A 23,704-nucleotide genomic window follows, 5' to 3' on the forward strand; every position below is an offset into this window, starting at 1 on the left:
GATGATCATAATCATTTCTATCCACTTCCATAATAGGCTTGTATTTTCAAAGATATCCTCTAATACTGAAAAGAAATTAGGGCAATAAATATCTATACAGCAGCGTACATAAACACAAAATGTCATGACATTTTGCACACTGTTGCAGGTCCGCTGTAGTCAAGGAGATTGTCTTCTGAGAAGTGTTTACATCCTCAAAATGACTTTCCAGTGTAGAGGACCATTGGTGCACCTGCTTATCTGGCAATATGCATAAGGATTACTGCCTATCTCACTAATATTTTATCTTCGTAAATAGTTTGTTCACAGTACATTGTAAATTGTTTTCACATCATGGGAGCTCTAAAAATTGAATTCTGTTCATCGCTTCTAAATGAGGCGCTTTTTTTTGCATTCTTCGACAATGCTTTCAAACTAATTTCTGCTACTGCGGTAGATGGATGGCACTCCGGAGAATATTGTGTTGATCGGTATAGCTCTATCAGCCGTGCGCGCCCCTGGTGACCCTCACGTCAAACCCCAGGTCTGCCCAGTAGAACGGCGCTCACTTCATCCCTCTGTGAGGCAGAAGGTGAGTGTGAGGGCAGAGTGCGCAGAGTGTGAAGTAGTGAGTGCAGAGTGAGTGTGCAGAGTAGTGAGTGCAGAGTAGTGAGTGCAGAGTAGTGAGTGCAGAGTAGTGAGTGTGCAGAGTAGTGAGTGTGCAGAGTAGTGAGTGTGCAGAGTAGTGAGTGTGCAGAGTAGTGAGTGTGCAGAGTAGTGAGTGTGCAGAGTAGTGAGTGCAGAGTAGTCAGACCCTCCAGCTTATCGCGATTTCGCGATTTGCAAAAAAATCGCGAAATCGGCCGATCCGTGCAAATGCCGCGATATTTGCACAAACGCCCGCGAAATCCGCCGTTTCCGTGAGCCGCCAAACAATCCCATTCACACACGATCCAGCAGCGGCGAGGGGCGACGAGAGGAGGAGAGCGGAGAGCAGGAAGGAGACCAGATACGACGACTCTTCTCCAGCCCCCAGGAACACGGAAGTGGGAGCGGCACCCCGGCAAGCAGGAGACAGCCGGAGAACAGGTACGTCCTTCACGCCGTACTTCATGGTGGGGGCCCGACGCACACAGGGCACGCGGCGGGCCCACGATGGCAAAAAATCCTTTTCTTTTCTTTGCTGTGGGGGCCCGCCGCACACGGGGCACTCGGCGGGCCCCCGGGGGCCAAAAATCATTTTTTTTCCTTTCTGGTGGGGGCCCGCCGCACATAGGGCACGCGGCGGGCCCCTGGGGGCCAAAAATCCTTTTCTTTCCTTTGCTGTGGGAACCTGCCGCACAAGGGGGACCGAGGCGGGCCCCCGGGGGCCAAAAATCCTTTTTTTTCCTTTCTGGTGGGGACCCGCCGCACACGGGGCACGCGGCGGGCCCCCGGGGGCCAAAAATCCTTTTCTTTCCTTTGCTGTGGGGGCCCGCCACACACGGGGCACGCGGCGGGCCCCCGGGGGCCAAAACTCCTTTTCTTTCCTTTGCTGTGGGGGCCCGCCGCACACGGGGCACGCGGCGGGCCCCCGGGGGCCAAAAATCCTTTTTTTTCCTTTCTGGTGGGGGCCCGCCGCACACGGGGCACGCGGCGGGCCCCGGGGGCCCAAAATGCTTTTCTTTCCTTTCCGGTGGGGGCCCGCCGCACACGGCGGGCCAAAATGCAATTTTTGTACTTTGCTGTGGGGGCCCGCCACACACGGGGCACGCGTCAGGCCCCCGGGGGCCAAAAATCATTTTCTTTCCTTTCCGGTAGGGGCCCGCCGCACACGGGGCATGCGGTGGGCCCCGGGGGGCCCAAATCCAGGTTTTTAACTTTGTTGTGGGTCCTGCTGCACACAGGGGCACACAGCGTGCCCCGGGGGGGCCCAAATTCATGTTTTTTAAGTTTGTTGCACTGTACTCATCGATCCGGGCATTATTGTTGTTTTTACATTATAACCAGCAGCACAATACTGGTCTAGATTTTGAGTGCTCAGAAGAACTGAACGTACATGGCCAAGATTAACATGCCTTTTAACCAAAACAAATGGGCTGAATTGTAAATAAACAAAATGTACATAGCTCCATGTTGGCAAATAACTCAAACAGTAAGATATCTGTGTTTGTTGTCGAAAAACCCCAAAATAAAATGCCGCTAAATGCTGCTAAATTTTCATTTTTGTGCCGCTAAATTTTCATTTTTGTGCCGCTAAATTTGCCAATCCATGCCGCTATATCCTGGGGGGTCTGAGTAGTGAGTGTGCAGAGTAGTGAGTGTGCAGAGTAGTGAGTGCAGAGTAGTGAGTGCAGAGAGTAGTGAGTGCAGAGAGTAGTGAGTGCAGAGAGTAGTGAGTGCAGAGAGTAGTGAGTGCAGAGAGTAGTGAGTGCAGAGTAGTGAGTGCAGAGTAGTGAGTGCAGAGTAGTGAGTGTGTAGAGTAGTGAGTGTGTAGAGTAGTGAGTGTGTAGAGTAGTGAGTGTGTAGAGTAGTGAGTGTGCAGAGTAGTGAGTGCAGAGTAGTGAGTGCAGAGAGTAGTGAGTGCAGAGAGTAGTGAGTACAGAGAGTAGTGAGTGCAGAGTGCAGAGTAGTGAGTGCAGAGTAGTGAGTGCAGAGTAGTGAGTGCAGAGTAGTGAGTGCAGAGTAGTGAGTGTGTAGAGTAGTGAGTGCAGGGTAGTGAGTGCAGAGTAGTGAGTGCAGAGTGCAGAGTAGTGAGTGCAGAGTGCAGAGTAGTGAGTGCAGAGTACAGAGTAGTGAGTGCAGAGTACAGAGTTGTGAGTGCAGAGTGCAGAGTTGTGAGTGCAGAGTACAGAGTTGTGAGTGCAGAGTGCAGAGTTGTGAGTGCAGAGTGCAGAGTTGTGAGTGCAGAGTTGTGAGTGCAGAGTAGTGAGTGCAGAGTAGTGAGTGCAGAGTAGTGAGTGCAGAGTAGTGAGTGTGTAGAGTAGTGAGTGCAGAGTAGTGAGTGCAGAGTGCAGAGTAGTGAGTGCAGAGTAGTGAGTGCAGAGTGCAGAGTAGTGAGTGCAGAGTGCAGAGTTGTGAGTGCAGAGTGCAGAGTTGTGAGTGCAGAGTGCAGAGTTGTGAGTGCAGAGTTGTGAGTGCAGAGTTGTGAGTGCAGAGTAGTGAGTGCAGAGTGCAGAGTAGTGAGTGCAGAGTGCAGAGTAGTGAGTGCAGAGTGCAGAGTAGTGAGTGGAGAGTAGTGAGTGCAGAGTGGAGAGTAGGGAGTGCAGAGTGGAGAGTATTGAGTGCAGAGTGGAGAGTAGTGAGTGCAGAGTGGAGAGTAGTGAGTGCAGAGTGGAGAGTAGTGAGTGCAGAGTGCAGAGTAGTGAGTGCAGAGTAGTGAGTGCAGAGTGGAGAGTAGTGAGTGCAGAGTGCAGAGTAGTGAGTGCAGAGTAGTGAGTGCAGAGTGCAGAGTAGTGAGTGCAGAGTGGAGAGTAGTGAGTGCAGAGTAGTGAGTAGTGAGTGCAGAGTGCAGAGTTGTGAGTGCAGAGTGCAGAGTTGTGAGTGCAGAGTGCAGAGTAGTGAGGAGTGCAGAGTAGTGAGGAGTGCAGAGTAGTGAGGAGTGCAGAGTAGTGAGTGCAGAGTAGTGAGTGCAGAGTAGTGAGTGCAGAGTAGTGAGGAGTGCAGAGTAGTGAGGAGTGCAGAGTAGTGAGGAGTGCAGAGTAGTGAGTGCAGAGAGTGCAGAGTAGTGAGTGCAGAGTAGTGAGTACAGAGTAGTGAGTGTGCAGGGTAGTGAGTGTGCAGGGTAGTGAGTGCAGGGTAGTGAGTGTGCAGGGTAGTGAGTGCAGGGTAGTGAGTGCAGGGTAGTGAGTGCAGAGTAGTGAGTGCAGAGTAGTGAGTGCAGAGTAGTGAGTGCAGAGTAGTGAGGAGTGCAGAGTAGTGAGTGCAGAGTAGTGAGTGCAGAGTAGTGAGTGCAGAGTGCAGAATAGTGAGTGCAGAGTGTAGTGAGTGCAGAGTAGTGAGTGCAAAGTGCAGAGTAGTGAGTAGTGAGTGCAGAGTAGTGAGTGCAGAGTGCAGAGTAGTGAGTGCAGAGTAGTGAGTGCAGAGTGTAGTGAGTGCAGAGTAGTGAGTGCAAAGTAGTGAGTGCAGAGTGCAGAGTAGTGAGTGCAGAGTAGTGAGTGCAGAGTAGTGAGTGCAGAGTGCAGAGTAGTGAGTAGTGAGTGCAGAGTAGTGAGTGCAGAGTAGTGAGTGCAGAGTAGTGAGTGCAGAGTAGTGAGGAGTGCAGAGTAGTGAGGAGTGCAGAGTAGTGAGGAGTGCAGAGTAGTGAGGAGTGCAGAGTAGTGAGTGCAGAGTAGTGAGTGTGCAGGGTAGTGAGTGCAGAGTGCAGAGTAGTGAGTGCAGAGTAGTGAGTGCAGAGTAGTGAGTGCAGAGTAGTGAGTGCAGAGTAGTGAGTGTGTAGAGTAGTGAGTGCAGGGTAGTGAGTGCAGGGTAGTGAGTGCAGAGTAGTGAGTGCAGAGTAGTGAGTGCAGAGTATTGAGTGTGCAGAGTAGTGAGGAGTGCAGAGTAGTGAGGAGTGCAGAGTAGTGAGTGCAGAGTAGTGAGTGTGCAGGGTAGTGAGTGCAGAGTGCAGAGTAGTGAGTGCAGAGTAGTGAGTGCAGAGTAGTGAGTGCAGAGTAGTGAGTGCAGAGTAGTGAGTGTGTAGAGTAGTGAGTGCAGGGTAGTGAGTGCAGAGTAGTGAGTGCAGAGTAGTGAGTGCAGAGTATTGAGTGCAGAGTAGTGAGTGTGCAGGGTAGTGAGTGCAGAGTGCAGAGTAGTGAGTGCTGAGTAGTGAGTGCAGAGTAGTGAGTGCAGAGTAGTGAGTGTGCAGAGTAGTGAGTGCAGGGTAGTGAGTGCAGGGTAGTGAGTGCAGAGTAGTGAATGCAGAGTAGTGAGTGCAGAGTGCAGAGTTGTGAGTGCAGAGTACAGAGTTGTGAGTGCAGAGTACAGAGTTGTGAGTGCAGAGTGCAGAGTTGTGAGTGCAGAGTGCAGAGTTGTGAGTGCAGAGTGCAGAGTAGTGAGTGCAGAGTAGTGAGTGCAGAGTAGTGAGTGCAGAGTGAGGAGTGCAGAGTAGTGAGTGCAGAGTAGTGAGTGCAGAGTAGTGAGTGCAGAGTGCAGAATAGTGAGTGCAGAGTGTAGTGAGTGCAGAGTAGTGAGTGCAAAGTAGTGAGTGCAGAGTGCAGAGTAGTGAGTAGTGAGTGCAGAGTAGTGAGTGCAGAGTGCAGAGTAGTGAGTGCAGAGTGCAGAGTAGTGAGTGCAGAGTAGTGAGTGCAGAGTAGTGAGTGCAGAGTAGTGAGTGCAGAGTAGTGAGTGCAAAGTAGTGAGTGCAGAGTGCAGAGTAGTGAGTGCAGAGTGCAGAGTAGTGAGTAGTGAGTGCAGAGTAGTGAGTAGTGAGTGCAGAGTAGTGAGTGCAGAGTAGTGAGGAGTGCAGAGTAGTGAGGAGTGCAGAGTAGTGAGGAGTGCAGAGTAGTGAGTGCAGAGTGCAGAATAGTGAGTGCAGAGTGCAGAGTAGTGAGTGCAGAGTAGTGAGTGCAGAGTGCAGAGTAGTGAGTGCAGAGTAGTGAGTGCAGAGTTGTGAGTGCAGAGTTGTGAGTGCAGAGTTGTGAGTGCAGAGTTGTGAGTGCAGAGTTGTGAGTGCAGAGTTGTGAGTGCAGAATGCAGAGTTGTGAGTGCAGAGTAGTGAGTGCAGAATGCAGAGTTGTGAGTGCAGAATGCAGAGTTGTGAGTGCAGAATGCAGAGTGAGTGTGCAGAATGCAGAGTGAATGTGCAGAGTAGTGAGTGCAGAATGCAGAGTGAGTGTGCAGAGCAGTAAGTGCAGGTGCAGAGCGGTGTGTGCTGTTGAGTACAGAGTGCTGTGTGCTGTTGAGTGCAGTGTGCTGTTGAGTGCAGAGTGCTGTGTGCTGTTGAGTGCAGAGTGCTGTGTGCTGTTGAGTGCAGAGTGCTGTGTATTGGCAATGTAAATGACAATGTCATTTGTTTATGATTTAAAGAAAAAAAAAGAAATGTCATGAGCAATGCCAATAGCTCTTTCTTTAATGATGCCGAGACCATTACATTGTAAATGCTTGTTTAATCTGCTCTGGTGGTAAATTTTAGTTCGGGCCTCTTCATAAAATGGTCTATGATGACAATTAGGTACCACTGTTCTTCATGTTCCTGTATGGGGCCCATAATGTCTACCCCCACCCTTTCCCAAAGCATTGCGGGGCAAGTGATAGGGTGAAGCGGTGGTCTGAGAGTTACCTGGGTTTTGTCTGAGTGTAAGCACATGCTGCATTCTCTGACCATTCTTTCTACTTCCATACTTACACCTGGCCACCAGTAGTTTTCCTTCACACTGTTTTTACATTTTACTATGCCTAAGTGTCCTTCGTGGCATAGGTGCAAAATTTTCTTCCTAAGAGTGGTAGGTGGAATAACTCTTCCACCTCACAAGAAGAAATTAAAAAATGTCTGAGTCTCAGATGGGCCGTTTCTGTTTGTCCAGCCCCCTCTCAATATTTTGATTACTTGATGTATTTCAACGTTCTTTTCTTGCTCAGATAGCCACTCTTCTTTTGAAATTCCTTGGAAACATTCTTCAAGACTGGCTATGCAATACTCCTCAAGTTTATTTGATGCTTGTGTTTCTGTAGTTTATACAGGCATTCTGCTCAGAAAGTCCGCTACTACGGTTTACACTCCTGGAACGTAGTGAATGCTGTAGTTATAGTCGAAAAGGCACATGGATAATCGTGCTAGTCTCTCGGATGCATTGTACAGGCCTTTGTGAACACCTTGGTGAGAGGTTTAAGATCCGTGCATAAGGTGACTTTGTTTCCCCACACCAAATTGCGAAAGTGTTCTAATGCCCATACGCCCGCCAATGCCTCCTGTTTGATGACAGAGAATTTTTCCTCCGTTTGAGTTAAAGATCTTGATGTAAATGCCATTGTGTATTCTGCTCCTTTGTTGTCCTTCTGTGTTAGGACTGCCCTGATTCCTTTAGAACTTGCATCAGTTGTGATGATGTTGTGAAGCAAAGGGTTGAATCCTTGCAAGGGCATTGCTTTGCATAATTCTTTTTTTTAATGTATCAAATGTCTGTTGGCAAGTGTCGTTCCACTCAAATTTGCTCCTCATTTTCATTAATTGTCGTAGTTCGTAGGTCTTACTAGAAAAGTTTCTGATGAATTTTGTGTAAAATTCTACCAGCCCCAGGAAGGACCGCATTTCTTCCTTGTTTCTGGGTACCGAGAGTTCTTTATAGCATCGAGTAAGTCCTTCTTTGGGCTGATTCCATACCCATTGACTTCATGTCCCAGGTAATTTACTGAGTCACGTGCATATTTACATGCTGTACTCTAAGGTGAGTGCTGTAGCCTCTAATATTCTTATTTTCTCATTGTGTTCTTCCCTGGTCCTTCCCATTCCGAGGATGTCGTCTTGGAATATCAATATATATGTGATCCCCTTGAAAATATTGTTCATAAGTCTTTGAAACCTCGCTGCCGCGGACGCTAGACCAAATGGCACCCTTTTGAACTGAAACGCCCAAGGGGTGTGATGAAAGCAGTGAGATTTCTGCTGTCTCGATGTAGTGGTACCTGGTGGTATGCCAACTTTAAGTCTATCGTCGAAAACCATTTGATCCCCTTAGTTGTTGCCAGCATTTCACTTATCTTGGGGAGGGGAAATTGTTCTACGACAATGTTTTTGTTTAGGTCGCGCAGGTCTTCACATAACCTAAGCTTGCCGTTTTGCTACGACTAAAGGCGCAATCCATTCGCTGGTCTCCACCTGTTCTATAATTCCTTCCTTTAATAGCTTTTCTAATTGTGATTTTACTCCATCCTTTACTGCAAAAGTAAGGTTCCTTGTCTTGTGCACATTAGGTATGGCTTGTGGTTTTACTTTAATCCTGTGTTGGTATCCCTTCAAGGCTCCAATTTTCCCCTTTGAATACTTTAGGAAACATATCCAACACAGTCTTGTCGTAGTCTTCCTTGATGTGTACAACTAGACTGGGTCAGCTTGGCTGGGGTCAAGGATGATGCCTAAATCACCCTGATCTATCCATTCCAGTACTGATGGACCAACTGCTGCTACGTACAGTTTTCCATCTGACTCCCATCCTTTGTAAGTAAATTTGAGCTTTCTTAAACAACAAACATTCACCTGTGAACGATTTTATAGTTATGTCTGCTTTTTCAGGGTGTTCTCTAATGCAAGGGGAGAACTTTTCTTCCCAAACCTTTTTATTTACAATTGTCTAGGGTGATCCTGAATATGCTACAATGCTGATCCCTACACCACCTATTGTCATTTTGCATACTGGCTTCCTAGTCTTTGTTGTCTTGCTTGTACTGACCTCTTTTACTTGTTCGTCTTCAATACTGACGACACACATACTAACGTCCTTTTCGTCTGATGTTTCTTGGTGACAAGCACCTTCATCGTTGACGCGTTTAACGGATCGTGGGTTTCTCCTCCTGCACACCTTTTGAAAATGACCTATGACTCCGCAGTACGTGCATTTCACTCCTCTGGCAGGGCATTTTGTGTCATCTGCCTAGTGTGATATGTCGCCACACCTATAGCAACGTTTCCTTTCACCGCTAGTTTGCTGAAAACTGGTGTGTTTGCTTTGTTACCCCAAGTTTGTCTTGGTGTGCGCTTGTCTTGCATCACTCTGTTGATGGTTGCACTCTCTTTTTATTCACTGTTTCCTGCAATTACAGCTTTTGCGCAACGACCAGTTAGTTCCGCTTTCCTAGCAACGTCTATTATGTTTTGGAGTGGGTACTCTCCTTTAGCCCATAAGTTGTCCTGGATGTTTTCATTGGATCCTTGCATCACTATCTGGTCCCTGATGAACTCATCATGCAAGTCGCCGAATCGACAGTTAATGCCAAGTTTTTAAGTGCAGACACATAATCATCCACTGACTTTTCTTTTCCCTGCTTCCTGTGGAAGAATTTGTATCTGTCCACTCCAACGCACACATTTGGCTTATAGTACGTATTTAGGTCGTCAATTGTGTTTTTGTATACATCATTCTCACTTTCCCCTCTTGTTTTTAGGTCTCGCTGAGTCAGCGCGCAACATTTTTTTTTTGTATTACTTTTTGCGCGCGACACAACTCCCGGCCGGGTCGCGCGGCTAATGCTTGTGCTCTTAGTGTTTCTGCTGCTTCACTATGTTATTATAATCTGTTCTGCTTCCTTGCCGGTCGTTTTATCATGCCCCAGTCTTAATTTACCAGGTTAGGCAATGGGGGTTACTCTTATTTTCCTTCGCTTCAAATTCTGGAACTTCCGGTCTTACCCAGGAGTCGGCAGAGAAGAAGCGAGCAGTTACTGCCGAAATACAGTCCTTCCCTAGCCTTAACCCACCTTCGCACCTCCCCAGGAAAAAGATCTTGGCTTGCGTTACAAATTTCCAAAAGCTGCTCTTCTTTTCCCGTCGGCAAATGGGTAGTAATTAAACGTTTCATCAAATTGGGATTGTGATAATTCGGTAATTATCAGTGCTATCTTTTCCCTTATTCCCTCCATCTGCATGACCTAAACATGGCCGGACACTGACAAAGACGAAACGTATACATGCTAATATTTTAGTAAGTTCATGCAAGACTGTCGAAAGGTGAGCTGTCAGTAGACCACGAGGTGTGAAATAAATCAATAAATATATTTTTTTAAATGCCAACTGCAGAAAGGGTTGTTCATCTTTGTTTTGACTTTGAATGCATTATGTCTTGTACTTGCGCCCTGCAGATTTTACTTCTTAGGAAAGAATTACATTTCCTGAAGCATTTTATGAGTTTTTGCAGAGGAAGGTACCCAGTCAGTCATTTTATTAATTTTTACTAAATTGTTTAATGTTAATTTTAATGTGTTTCTTAATCGTTGCAAGCGGGTTCTGCTGTAATAACGCAATGGCCCGTACCATGTTTTGGAAAATGGAGGAATTATTGTAGGAGCTGCTGTATGCACTTTAATGAATTTATTAATCAATTATTTTAATTGTTTTTCAACATGAGTCTTGAAAAAACCCAAACTCTTTTCCGTGGAGTAATTTCTCCCCAACTTTTACTTGTAAAATGAAGATTCCAAATGACTTTGTAGGGAAGAATAACATTGCTTTAAAAAAAAAACAAAAGTGAATCTACCGGCTTAGGGAGCTGGGTGCACCTGTGACTTTGGGCAAATGAGCTCACACAGCATTGGAGCACACCAGAATATGCTGGAGCATTTTTCCAATGTTTAGACGTAGTGTCATTTGATGTTATTATTTTGGTAGCGGGTGGTTGAGGCATGGTGTGGCATACTAGTGACATATTGTTATTGCACATAACATTTTTTAGACTTTAACCATCTTTAAAAGGGGATCCTGTCCTTCTCCCAGAAGCGCAGAAGCATCCCAGAAGGTATAATTGAACAGAAAGGTAGTGTTGCAACCAAAGTATGTATGTATGTATGATAGAAATCACTAGTGCTTCGCAGCTTCTCCGGAATGTAATTCTTTTCAGCATATCTGTAGGATAGAATATCTGACTTCTTAGCCCACCTTGGCCCTAATCCCACTGCCCACAAAAATGTTCTAATTGTAGACTTATTTAACATAAGAAGTATAAAATATTTATACATTTCCTCAGTTAGTGATAAGTACAGGCAGGCCACTTTGGTGTACCTTACATGACTGTCCACAGGAAACCACTAACCCACCCCTTCCTCCTCCTTTAACAGTATTGTTATGATATTGAACACATACTTTTCCAGTCACTTGTCTCCTGCACTGGCTACAGGCCGCTAGCTCACGCCAAGGGCCTAACACAGGTCCCTGTGGCACAGAGGGGCTGAACACTTCAGGGGCCCCAACTCACCAGGCAGCCACTATTCAGCACAAGGCCAATTAATATTTGTGAGATGTCAGCGACTCGGGGCTCCTCATCACATTCTGCAGGGGCCCCCATCTTTTTGCATTATGCCACTAGATCAGACCTCAATCCTGCCCATGCCCCCATTTCATCCCAATCTCTCCGTCTCAAGCTCTCGACCCGAACCCAATGCCGTTCCAAAGGCAGTCCATCCCAGACCCAGGACTTCCATCCCAGTGCCAAACCTTTGTCTTTCTATCTGACTCCAATGATATTTTTTACCAAGCCCTCCACCTCATCCCGAGACCCTAAGATGATGTAGGACCTTCCCTGGGGCTGCTTAGACCCTCCTGATGCCACATTTCTCTTGTTTTGTTAATGTTGTTATAAAATTTAATTCCCCCTGCACCTAGGCAATGCAATAAGAGTTTGTATTTTTTCTTTGACGTAAATTCATCATTATCCTCGAATTGCGATATATAGTTTTCAAAATACTCCCTCCATTCTTCCCATTTGAGTAATGGTTCGTCCTTGCCTGGTAGGAATGAATGTGGAGGGGATAGATTCCATAAATAGCCAGGTGCCATTATCCACTAGGTGGTTTGGTGGTGGTGCTATGTAAGTTGGAAGTTTTACAGTGTATTTGCCCTGCTTATTTATATGTGTATAAGTATTTTTTTTTTCACTATGCCCCTTTTTCTTATGTACTAGCAAGCACGCTATTTGGTTTTGTTTTTATTTTTTCCTTGTAATGTATTTGCACGGAGTATTTGCGTTTGAATGTTATGTCCCTTTACTTTATTTATTTATTTATTTATTTTTATTGCCAAGTATTTACACAGTAAGCAATGTTTGCACCTTACTTGTTATAACTTCAGTTTATTTCCTCATCTCCTGTGACTGTTCGGCAGCTCAGCTTGAACTCGCGATGTTCCGTTGTCTGAAATTGTCCGATTGTTTATTTTTGTCATTTTCAAAATGGCCGCACGTATTTTGTGTTATACGTCACAGAGGGCCATATGTATCAAAATCCGCATTTGCGAATCTCAAATAGCGATTTTTTGCGAATCGCTATTTGAGAATCGAAAAATGCTATGTATGTAGGATTTGCAATACATTTTGTGAATCCTACATATTCCTTAATTGCGAATTTCAAATTGCGATTCACAATTAAGGAATACCTCCCCATTTATTCCTATGGGCCTAGGAATGAATGGGGAGACATTCTCAATTTGCGATTAGCAATTAGCGAATTGCAATTTGAGAATGCAGTTTCAAGGGTGCAAGGGTGTCAAAAGGACACCCTGTTGCACCCCTGAAATAAGCACGGCTGCACATGTGGCGCACATACATGCACTTACGACATGTATGTGCTTCACATAGCACTTTGAAAAATGCAAAAAAGTGCATTTTTCAAAGAAATCGCAAATTACCACCAACTTGAAGTTGGTGGTAATTTGCGATTCCTTAAGGCCAAATAGCACTTTTTTGGTGCTTCTTACATTGCATTTAAGGAATTGCAAAAATTGCGATTCCTCAAATGCAATTGCAAAATAAGGAATCGCAAATTTTGCGATTCCTATTTTTAAACGCAGATTTGCCTCATACATACCACAAAGCAAAATTGGGAATTTCGGCATTTGCGATTGCAATTTTGCTCGATATATATGGCCCAGAATGAGCTAGTCTGTTGATTTCTTTCCCCTCAAGATGGCCGTTAAGTCCTTGCGTAGCACGTCACGCCGCAAATTCCTTCTGTATGACGTTGCCTCGCAGCTGACAGTTTAGGGTTCGTTCAACTGTCAATTCCCGTCTGAGGTAATTAACCCTTGTGCTATTTCTATGCGAACTTGACAAGTAGCAATTTCAAAAACTCCTTCATAGCTCTGCTCGTAGTTCATTCATTTCTGCCAAAAGCGTTTATTGTTTCGCTGGCTATATCGATCTTTTCAATTCATTCAATCACGTTTTTTTTTTTAATGTCACCATCCACTTGTATTTAATGAAGTTTTCTTTACGAACCTTATTCTGTTGATTTTTCCGGTTCTTCTTTTTTTTTTGATGGTTACTTCCTTTGTATATTCTTTTCTATATATTTGTATTTTCCTCCTTTTATTTCTTTCATATTGTCTTCTTCTTTTTTTTTTTTATACTGACGCTGGGTTCTGGTGTTGGCTCTCATCGCCATTGTAAAGAACTCCAGGACTCGTGCAGAAATAATTAAGTTCTTTATTGTATTAAGCCAACACAGGCTCCAGTGCGGAGCGTAGCATGCAGCAACTGTTCATCGCGCAATAACAGACCACGCAGTATGTAGGCGTAAAAGGCCATTTATTAGACCAGGCTGCGTAATCTGTACATAACCATAACATCAACAAGTAAATAACATCAAAACCCCCATTCACACTCCCCCCTCATTCGTTTCACCCGTTCCACCTCATCACAAACCCCTACAAGCTCCATACCATACCTTATTCCTGTCCATCAATCACTTGTCATCCAGCCCGCTCCTTGCGTCCTTCCAGTCATGCCTCTCTCCGCCTTTCGAACTCCCCCCCCCCCCAAGGGATGGGTGTGCCCGCTCTTGACCCCCTGTCCCTTCAAAGTACCGCCTAAAGCAGCTCTGGCCTAAACTGGCAACGCAAAGGACCTACCTAAACCGCACCTCCAACTGCCGGGTGGGTGGGTGGCCTTTCTTTTCTCCCTCCCGATGGTGCCAGGCACAGGAAGAGGAAGTTCCCTTCCACCCCTGCGCCTAAATACCCACCCCCTAACTCCTCCCCTTCCCCTGCCTGCCCTATCCATGCGCGAAAGACCCCGGGGGAAGACTAGTCTGCGACTTTGCTTCCCCCGGGGCCCGGCATCGCGCAATAACAGACCACGCAGTGTGTAGGCGTAAAAGGCCATTTATTAGACCAGGCTGCGTAATCTGTACATAACCATAACATCAACAAGTAAATAACATCAAAACCCCCATTCACACTCCCCCCTCATTCGTTTCACCCGTTCCACCTCATCACAAACCCCTACAAGCTCCATACCATACCTTATTCCTGTCCATCATTCACTTGTCATCCAGCCCGCTCCTTGCGTCCTTCCAGTCATGCCTCTCTACGCCCTTCGAACTCCCCTCCGAAGGGATGGGTGTGCCCGCTCTTGACCCCCTGTCCCTTCAAAGTACCGCCAACCAGGGAACCCCCTGTGTGGCGGTTCCCTGCCCCACCCCCCCGACCTAGGACAGTCCGCCCACGCAAGAACACCCCACAATCACTCCCTGAGACACCAGATATTCTCCTGCCACAACTTGCTCACCACATCTCGCATCTCCATCATGTACCAAGCATTGCCCAGCTGTGACAAGTGCACCCCGTCGTCCCTAAAAGCCAAAGGTTCCTCCAGTCGAATCCCCATGTGAGCAATCACTTTAATGTCCTTGTCAGCACAGTATAGTCTCATTGCCCTGTTGAGCTTCCTTCGTGCCTTTTCGATCGCCCCATGTTTCATTGCCCCTCTCCACACTTTCCTGGGGACCAACTCAGTCCAGGCAATGCAGGTCCCCGCAAGCCTAGATTTCAGCACCTCCAGGTCCCTCTGCATGAGCTGTAAAAGCGCCAAACCTGACAGCTGCACCAAGTCGTTCTCACCCAGATGTATTATCAGCATATCAGGGCATCCCCTCTGCGGGACCATCTTCGCAAGCCAGGACAGTAGTGCCCCCCATCGCATGCCACCTTTGCCCCACCATTGTACCTCGTGCAAGTGTCCCTTCAGTCCCAGGTTACGGCCGTAAACCTGCTGCTCCGCATATTTGGACGCCCAATGCACGAAGGAGTGCCCAACAATCCATGTCACCGTCCTACTCCCCGGTCCACCCACGCAACCTAAAAAGAAACAGATGTTAGAAGAGAAACAGCAAAACATGAACAACCAACCGCCTACCTGGGACCACCTCATTTCCTCACATACCTCTCACAACAGCGTGACTTCCACCTCCCAATCTGCCTAATCCTATCCCAGGACCACCCCAGCCTGGCCGCAGCTGTCGCAGCCCCAATCCTGAAGGAATGAGTCCCGAAACCAGACGCATCCAGCCCCAACTGCCGCAAAGCCTTGCGCAACACTGCCAACAATTGGCCCGCCGTCAGTCTCGCGCCAGACGCATGACAGAAAATTTCCCCACTTGCCACACTCACCGTCCCCAGGAAAGACCGCCATTCACCCACCGGGCAAACCGCCCCACCTGCCGCCTCATTCAGCCACACCCACTTACCCCTGCCCAACTGATCAGTCTTGGAGCACCGCAACCAGATACCCAGCCGACCGCCATCCACACGAATCTCCTCGAACAACCTGCCCGTCAGTCGTCTAGTCCCCAGCAATTCAGACACCCTGAAAGCCCCGAAAAACATCCACACCATACACAGACGGAAAAGGCCAACCTCAACCCGGTCGTAACAACAGACCGGCAACACCCCAACCAACCGAACCAACAACTCAAACGTAACCGCCTCCCGAAGCCTACCCCCCCCACTCCTGTATTCCCTGCCCCAACCCCGCAACATCCTGCTCACAACCACATCCTTAGTCGGATCAAAGCCCAGAAACAAGGCACAGTAAAAAGAAATCCCCGCCAATTTACCCGAAATCGTAGCCGCAGTCAACTGCCTGTCAATACAGTCCAGCACAAAACGTCTCAGCCCTCGTTCCACTTCAGACTCAACACACATGGCACCGCCCATATTCCAGCCCATGAAAGCACTAAATTCAGACCATGCCAAACGATACGTCCTCCTCGTGGTCTCTGCAACTGAACCCTCCACCAGGCCAATCATCCTCACTCCCCCAAGGCCCAGATGCCGGCCGGCAGCTCGGTCTTGCATGTATCCGCTCCCGGTGCCAGGTGCCGGAACCGCAGCCACTGCGAACGAGACAAGGCATCCGCAATGTCATTATTTGCCCCAGGGACATGCTTCGCCCGAAACACCACATTCAACCGCAGACACACCAACATGAACTTCCGCAACAGCCGTAGCACTCTCAGGTCCCTTGCCCTCTGATGATTCACCAGCTCCACAACCGTCATGTTGTCCACATGAAAGAGCACCGACCTGTTCCGAAATTCCTCCCCCCACACTTCCAGCGCCACCAGCAAAGGGAAGAATTCCAAGAAAGCAATGCTCCTTCCCTGTTTGAGCCAGGAGGCCGGCCAGCTCTCCGCACACCACCTGCTTTCCCAGAAAACACCAAACCCCGCTGACCCAGCCGCGTCAGAGTAAATTTGGCATTGCCAGATCGTCCTTTCCTCATCGAAATCCAGCGACACACCGTTAAAGTCCTGTAAGAATGTCGCCCAGGTCCTCAAATCCGCCCTCACACCCATGGAAATCCTGACTCTGTGATGTGGAAGCACCGCCCCCGACATGGCCATGCCGAGCCGCCTACAGAACGTCCGCCCTGCACGCACTACCCGACACGCAAAGTTAAGGAAACCCAGAAGCTTCTGGACCGCGCGCAAAGGAATCCGCCTCTCCCCCACCGCCCAGTCCAGACATGCCAGTATCTCCGCCACCTTGGCAGCAGGTAGGCGCGCCAGCCACTGCACCGAGTCCAGTTCGATCCCCAGGAAAGTGAGGCAACAGCTGGGACCTGCCGTCTTCTCCGCTGCCAGCGGCACACCAAACTATAGGGCCATCTCCTGTAATCGCGACAGGGCCCTGCCGCAATCCCCGGAGCACGCCCTCCCCAGGAAAAGGAAATCATCCAAGTAATGGGTGACCTCACGACACCCACTGACTCGTACCAAGACCCACTGCAGGAAAGTGCTGAAGAGCTTGAAAAGAGCGCAGGAGATGGCACACCCCATGGGCAAAACTTTGTCCACATAGATGGCCCCCCCAAACTGCATTCCTAAGAGTGAGAAATCCGCCGGATGAATAGGCAGCAAACGGAAAGCTGACTTGATGTCGCATTTCGCCATTTCAGCCCCCGCCCCACACACCCTCACCAGACCGATCACATCGTCCACCGACGCATAGAGCACTCTAGAATCCTCCTCTGCAATAAAGTCGTTCACAGACTGGCCCTCCGGCCATGACAGGTGGTGTATCATCCTGAACTCACCCACCTCTTTCTTCGGCACCACCCCCAACGGAGAGACGATCAGGTCCGCTAAAGGCCAGTCAGTAAACGGGCCAGCTACCCTTCCTTCCTCAACCTCCTTCTTCAATTTCGCAGCCACCACATTAGGTAATTCCTTGGCAGATCTCCAGTTGTCAGCCCACCGGCACTCCCTAGGGCCTTGGTAGCCCACTCTAAAACCCTCCGTGAAACCCCAGAACAGTCGTGCCGCCGCCTCCTGATCCAGGTAGCACGAGAGCCAGGGGGCCATCGCCTCCACCCTAACCGGTGTAGGCCCTCTTCTGTCCAGGGTGGCCCGACCCCTGGCGTTCCTCCACTGCTCGGAGGGCGTAGCAAGGGTGAGGCACTGAGTAAGGGCATGTTTCCCGCCGCATTTCGAGGGTACCTGGAACACTACCCCTTATTGTAGCTCCAACAGGACCCTGTGGAATACCCCCCTGGTTTGGACAGTTGTCCCGAGACGATGTTGCTGGGCACCGTTCCACCCCCCGCCCCGCTGTGGGCGGGACGCGGCGGAAAGACCGATAAACAACCGGCAAGCCGCTGGCCGTGTGCGTGGACGCAGTGGAGTGTGTGGATGCCATCCACTGCACCCAGAGTTCCTGATCAACCTCCCCCCAACTCTTCTCGGGATTCGCACTGACCCTGGCTCTAAACTCCTCATCATAACTCAGCCAGGCAAAACCCCCGAACTGCATCTGCGCCTTGCGAATGATGTCCATGTATTTGAAAAGCGCAATCGCCCTGTCCAAATACTTTTCACAGTAAATACTGGCGTAAATCAGAAACGCCGACGTCCAGTTCTCCATGGTCACTGGCACCCTGGGGCGCCTCATCAGCTCCCACTCCTCCTCCTTTGAACCCTCCTTAGCCTGCACCTCTCTATGCAGCAACTTAAAAACATCAACGAATTCATGCCTCCAAATCCTAGCCCTGACTTTCTCAGAGAGATGCGAGTCCAATGGCACCGCCAAACCAATATACGGCAGTTTCTTCGGGATCTTCACCCCCTTTTCCTCTTTACCATCCCCTTTGTCCGTCTGCACCCCCGTGGTCACCGACTTACCGTCCACTTTCTTACCATCCTCAAGTGGACCGCCCGCAGGCTTCTCTGGCTCCCGGACGGACTCGTCCCCCACCGACCTGCAGGTCCTCTTCTGCCCCTCCCTCCCCGTGGACCGTCCTCCCAGGCTGCCCACCAGGAACACTCACCTGTGAGTGCCTCGGGCCGTTCCCTGGGCCGTCCTCTGGGGGCCGCCACCTGGACTGCCGCCGTCCCAGCCTTGGTCCTCGTCACCACCGGGGCCTGCAAAACACCAACATCGCCGTTGTCCACAGCGCCCCCAAAGCTCTCTGCGTCATCCCGCACCTCCCCGTCTTCCAGCTCGTCACTCTCGTTACCATAGTCCAGCTCAAGCACCGGTTCCAGATTCAAACGCTCACTCTCCACCTCTTTCACCGCTCTCTTCACACCCTTCTGCACGCTTCCACGGCCACGCTTTCCAGGCACCCCACGCGCCGCAGGAGCCCGAGCCCTCGGTGGAGGGACAGCGGCCGCAGACTGCCCTGCTGCTTCAGTCCTGCGTCTTGGAGCCGTCTTGCGCCCCGCCAGGCACCCCCGTGCTCTGCCGACAGCCGCCGGCTTGGATCCCCACCCGCCCCTCAGGTCGCTCCAACCTGAGCGGGCCTCAGCACCATCGGGCCTCAGAGCCGTCCTGGCCGTCCCTACACCTGCCATCACTCTCAAGGGGGTGGAGGGGTCCTCCACGGCCTCCTTAGCCCTGCCTCTCCTAAGCTCCTCTTCCCGTTCCGTCTCCCGTTCCTCCTCAGAGGTCGGGGTGGGGGGGCCCTCAACTTCATTACCCCACACTGCACCCACTCTGGCTCTAGTCTGTTCAGCCCACCTAGCCTCCTGGATCTGTTCCAGGATCCTCTCCCCTCTGGCCCTGTCCTCCCAGGAAGCAGCGCCCCAGATCTGGGGGGGGGGGGCGGGTGCGGGCAGTAGCCGTAAAATTCAGCCCCCGGGTAGAGGAAACCCCCTTGTGTCATCCCAGGCACCCACCCGGGACCCCCTCCCAAGGCAACCAGGGCAGAAGGCCCGCCCCGGTCCCCCGAGGCCCCCACCGCCGCCTGCCTCGCCGGGGCAGGGGTGCCCGCCCTGGAGCTAGTCGACAGGTCGATGGGGGCCTCTTCCCCCTGCCCCCCTCCCCTGTCCCAGCGTCCACAGTCAAGGAAATCCCAGTGGTGGGCGGAGCAGGCTGCCCATCTACCTCCGGGCCCGTGAGCCCTTTCGAAGCTCCTCCCGCTGTGAAAGCGGGCCGAGCAAGGCTGTTCCCCAGCCCCTCCCCCTCCACAGCGCCGACCGGCGCGTGGGCGGGCCCCAGAAACGGAGGCGCAGGGCCCCCGGCCTCTATAACAGCTCCCGTGGCCCCAGGCAGAAACTCGATCGGAGGGAAGGCCCGCGGGGGCAGGCTCCTGCGTTTCCCGCCCCTCGCCGGGTCCCTGGGCGCTCCGCCCCCCCTTCGATCGCTCGCCTGCCATCGAGCGTCCGGCTCGTCCTCCTGACAGGCCACAATCGCAGCCTTCACCCCGGCAGATGCAGCGCGCGTGCCTCTGGTGGCCCCCACCCACGCCTGCCCCAACACACCTGGCTGAAGGAGATCTTCGTGCCCAGCCCGCGCGAGCAGCAGCAAGGCCGCCCGGACCTCCTCGGACGTGACGCCCGACATCGTGCAGAATATCACGCGTCAGGCGTGTGAGTATAAACGGCTGCCGTACAAACAGCCCCCGACGCTAGATGGAACTTCCAAAAACTGCCTAAATACTCTAACTCTGAACACTAACCTACACTCCTTTCTTTTCTCCCTCCCGATGGTGCCAGCCGCAGGAAGAGGAAGTTCCCTTCCTCCCCTGCGCCTAAATACCCACCCCCTAACTCCTCCCCTTCCCCTACCTGCCCTATCCATGCGCGAAAGACCCCGGGGGAAGACTAGTCTGCGACTTTGCTTCCCCCGGGGCCCGGCAAGAGGTCACCAGCTGTCAACTGTAAACCTAACGGACAGCTGGTGAGGAAAACAACCATACAGTGTCCTCACAGGGACACACACATGTAAACCTACAGTGTCCAGAGTTGGACACATTAGGCTATACACAAGAGTCTCCGAAATGATCTAGCATCTCCTTTCAGGTGCGGCCGATTCCTCCATGTTCGATCTTGGGCCGTCGCCCGGGTTAGCTTTTCAGGAGTAATTTGGGGATATATGGAGGGATAGTCGCCTTGTGGCAGTGTATTCCCTCCTCAGCTCGGTCTCAAATTGGAGCCCCCACAGGCATGTGGGGGGTCAGGATGGTGCCAGATCAGGCTGGCCGCGAGGAGCTCCGAAATGAGCTCCTCACTCCATCGGTGTCAGGCCACGCCCCCTTCTGTAACATCTTCTAGCTTGATCAGTACTGTAATTGAACTTGCGTAAAAGGAACCTCAAACAGGGGATCAATCCAGCAGCACCATAGCCCCAAGTGACAAGGTTGTAACCCCTTTGGATAAATTATTGGGGGAACAACCTTCACAACGCAACTTTTACAACGCACTACCATTACAACGAAACTTTTACAACGCAACATCCATTACAACGCATGCCATTACAACGCAACCATTACAACGCATGACACTACAACGCACACCACTACAACGCATGTCTTTACAACGCAGTCATTACAACGCATACCATTACAACGCATAACATTACCATCCAACACTTACCCTACTGTTGCACCCCCTGGAGTTAGAATAGTAATTTTTACCCCTACACTATCCAACACTTACCCTACTGTTGCACCCCCTGGAGTTAGAATAGTAAATTTTACCCCTACACTATCCAACACTTACCCTACTGTTGCACCCCCTGGAGTTAGAATTGTAAATTTTACCCCTACACTATCCAATACTTACCTAAACATGCAATGTAATGTTATGCGTTGTAATGGTATGCGTTGTAAAGGTATTATGCGTTGTAATGGAATGCGTTGTAAATGTAGTTTTTACATTTTCGTTGTAATGGTATGCGTTGTAATGGAATGCGTTGTAATGGATGTTGCGTTGTAAAAAATGCGTTGTAAAGGTATGCATTGTAAAAGTGTGCGTTGTAGTGACATACATCCAAATTATTGCTTTGTTTTGCCTCTCTTTGATATACGGAATCCTGTGTGTACAATGAATAAAGCCTGTCATTCAGTTATCGGATTTTTTTCATGTAATGCTTTACGGCATACCGTACGGGGTATAGTGTGCATGTCCATATTAGTAGTAAGTCTACAACTGTATTGTTTACGTCTGCATTGTGCAGTTTCATTTATCTCACCTTATTCATGAGTAAATCTGTTTTTTCCTACTCAGCTAGATATATTGTGGAAGTGGATGGAAAGCATGGACTGTTCAGGGGACTGACCCCTCGCATTATCTCCAGCACACTATCAATCATCTCTCGTGGGGCCTTAAAGAAGGTAATTCTTCACTGTGGAATTTCTATTTATACTGCATCACATTGGGAAATGAAAATCAGATAGAATTGTTAAATTAAGTCTAACGTTTTTGATTTGATAATAGGAAAAGTAACAAGAAGTTGCAATGCAATAGGTCTCGCATTTACGCATGTTTAATCTATTGGCATTCTAAATTACAATGCATTTATTTTATTCATGTTCTTAAAACCAAAATATAAATCAAAAAGGCATTGTCATTTACAATGCCAATAGCTTAAACTCTCGTAAATGGGAGGCCTATTGCATTGCAAACGGTAGGCATTATGGACAACAGGAGGAAGGGAGGGCGGGTAGGGGGTGCAGAAGGCACAGACAACGGGAGGGAGGGCGGGGAGTTAAGAAGGCACGGACAACGGGAAGGAGGGTGGGGGTGTTAAGGAATGCATGATAACGGGAGGGAGGACGGTGTTGTAAAGAAGGCACCAAGACACGTCGTGCCTGCAGTAAGAGAAAGTGGATAAAGAAAATAGTGCTTAGAAACTAAATAGCAGGTACCGTGTAACAACCGAAATAAAGGGGCCAGTCGCAATGGGAGGAGACAAATGAAGAGGAGGCGGTACTAAAGAGGGACTAAGAAGCCTATTTACGAATCAGAAGCCAGTATTTAGGACAGATAATGACACAAGCAAATATGGGCGGAGAGTGGGCGGGTTTTGTCACACATAATGCTGTATATTCCGTTACCCCCCATCCCCCGCCCCCATACACACACACTCATTTGGACTGTCAAAAATGTCTTGCCCGATATGTGCAGCTTATTTCCTGCACAAATTTGCCATGCACACCTGTCATTATTTGGACACATGGATCGCTATAATGATCTTACAGACCGCAGCATCATGCCCTGGCTTCATGTACCAAGTTAGCCTGCATGTCACTGTCTTTTTGAGAGGCCCCCCAGTGACAGAGCTACAATGAGTTGAGTATCAATTAGCAATTTGCGGAGCGCTGTCATGCAGTCCAGATCTGCTATTTGAAACATACAATTTGCGGGCGACTTCAGACTTCCCCATAAAAAGTCTAACTTATTTTGAATGCAGGAATACATAAACCATTGACGACTCACTGCCAGTCATGCTCCATGGAGTGCATCAAGCGAACTTGCGCTGTCTGTCTTTGCGGGACATTGCTGCGGCAGCGTGGCTCTCCATCTACCTGTAAAGGATTCCGGATAGATGGACTCAAGTGCTTCCAGCTCGCTGCGCTGTTCCTCCCGTTAGTCGGTCATCATCTACGTCGTCTGTCCAAGGGGTACACGGCAGGCGGTGAGGGGCTTGGCAGCTACGCACAGAGGAGAGCGTGACTGGAAAGCAAGCAGGCAGAATAGGAGACGCGGACCAACCGCCACTCGGTCATCGATTGAACTAGCCTGGTTCGGTTTGTATGTCACATTCCATACAAACCGTTTGGTAGCAGTGAATGCTTTTTCCGTGCGCCTTGTGTTTCACAATGCTGTTGTACAAATATAAAAAAAACTTGAAGCCCTCACAGGTGGTTAAGGGACATAAAAGGACAATCAATATTTCTGGGGTGAACTTATCGGGTCTCAACTTGAAAGGCAAGTCCCACCTTGAGGCCCGCTTCCCTCAAGCAGACATAGCACAGCAAGCTTCACCACGCGAATGTGCCAGCCATTTTGGCATAGAGAGATTTTGTCATGGAAGTTTAAGACTGTGGACAAAACTGCACAGTTTTATACCTTTACTCAGGTTGTCAGTCCAACAGAAACACATCACATGTAAGAAAATGAGTGCATGGGGGAAGGAAGAAGGCACGAACAACGGGAGGGAGGGAGGGGTTGTAAAGAAGGCACCAAATAAAAGAACCGTTTATACCCACTTACTGGGTCTCGGTGGCAGGGGAACCGCCCAAGTCTTCCATACCCTCCTTATTTAGTAAAAGGAGACACAGGAGCCTTCGTCTGCAGGAGGAACCAAGTTTTATTCGAATAGCCCGGGCTATGGAACAGAGTCCCAAGCTCGTTAGAAACAAGTCAGAGGAGGCTGCTGCTTCACTCTGCAGCTTACAGGCCTTATATATGCATTTCCCACATTAAGGAACCAGTTTGGGTGGGGGGTTTGGTGCCCCCGAGTCAAAAATGCAGTTACACCATTCTTTGTTCAGGCAGGACGGGGGCTGCAACAGATGGTACAACGATTACGGACAGGTCTTGCAAAACAGGATATGTACGTGAG

At 49.6% G+C, this 23,704-nt stretch overlaps 1 protein-coding gene across 2 annotated transcripts in view; it reads left to right on the forward strand.

The window, feature by feature from the left end:
* MTCH1 (mitochondrial carrier 1) overlaps positions 1 to 23,704 on the forward strand; it is a 414,326-nt gene that overhangs the window by 20,928 nt on the left and 369,694 nt on the right. For both annotated transcript variants that reach the window (XR_013594892.1, XM_078644353.1), the window contains exon 3: positions 21,364 to 21,470. Coding sequence is in view for 1 of the 2 variants with exons in the window: in XM_078644353.1 (XP_078500479.1) it covers positions 21,364 to 21,470 (107 nt within the window). In the remaining variant the exon portion in view is untranslated. The remainder of the gene's footprint in view (positions 1 to 21,363; positions 21,471 to 23,704) is intronic.

The sequence above is a fragment of the Lissotriton helveticus genome, chromosome 5_1 (assembly GCF_964261635.1).
Source record: "Lissotriton helveticus chromosome 5_1, aLisHel1.1, whole genome shotgun sequence".
Taxonomy (NCBI): Eukaryota; Metazoa; Chordata; class Amphibia; order Caudata; family Salamandridae; genus Lissotriton; species Lissotriton helveticus.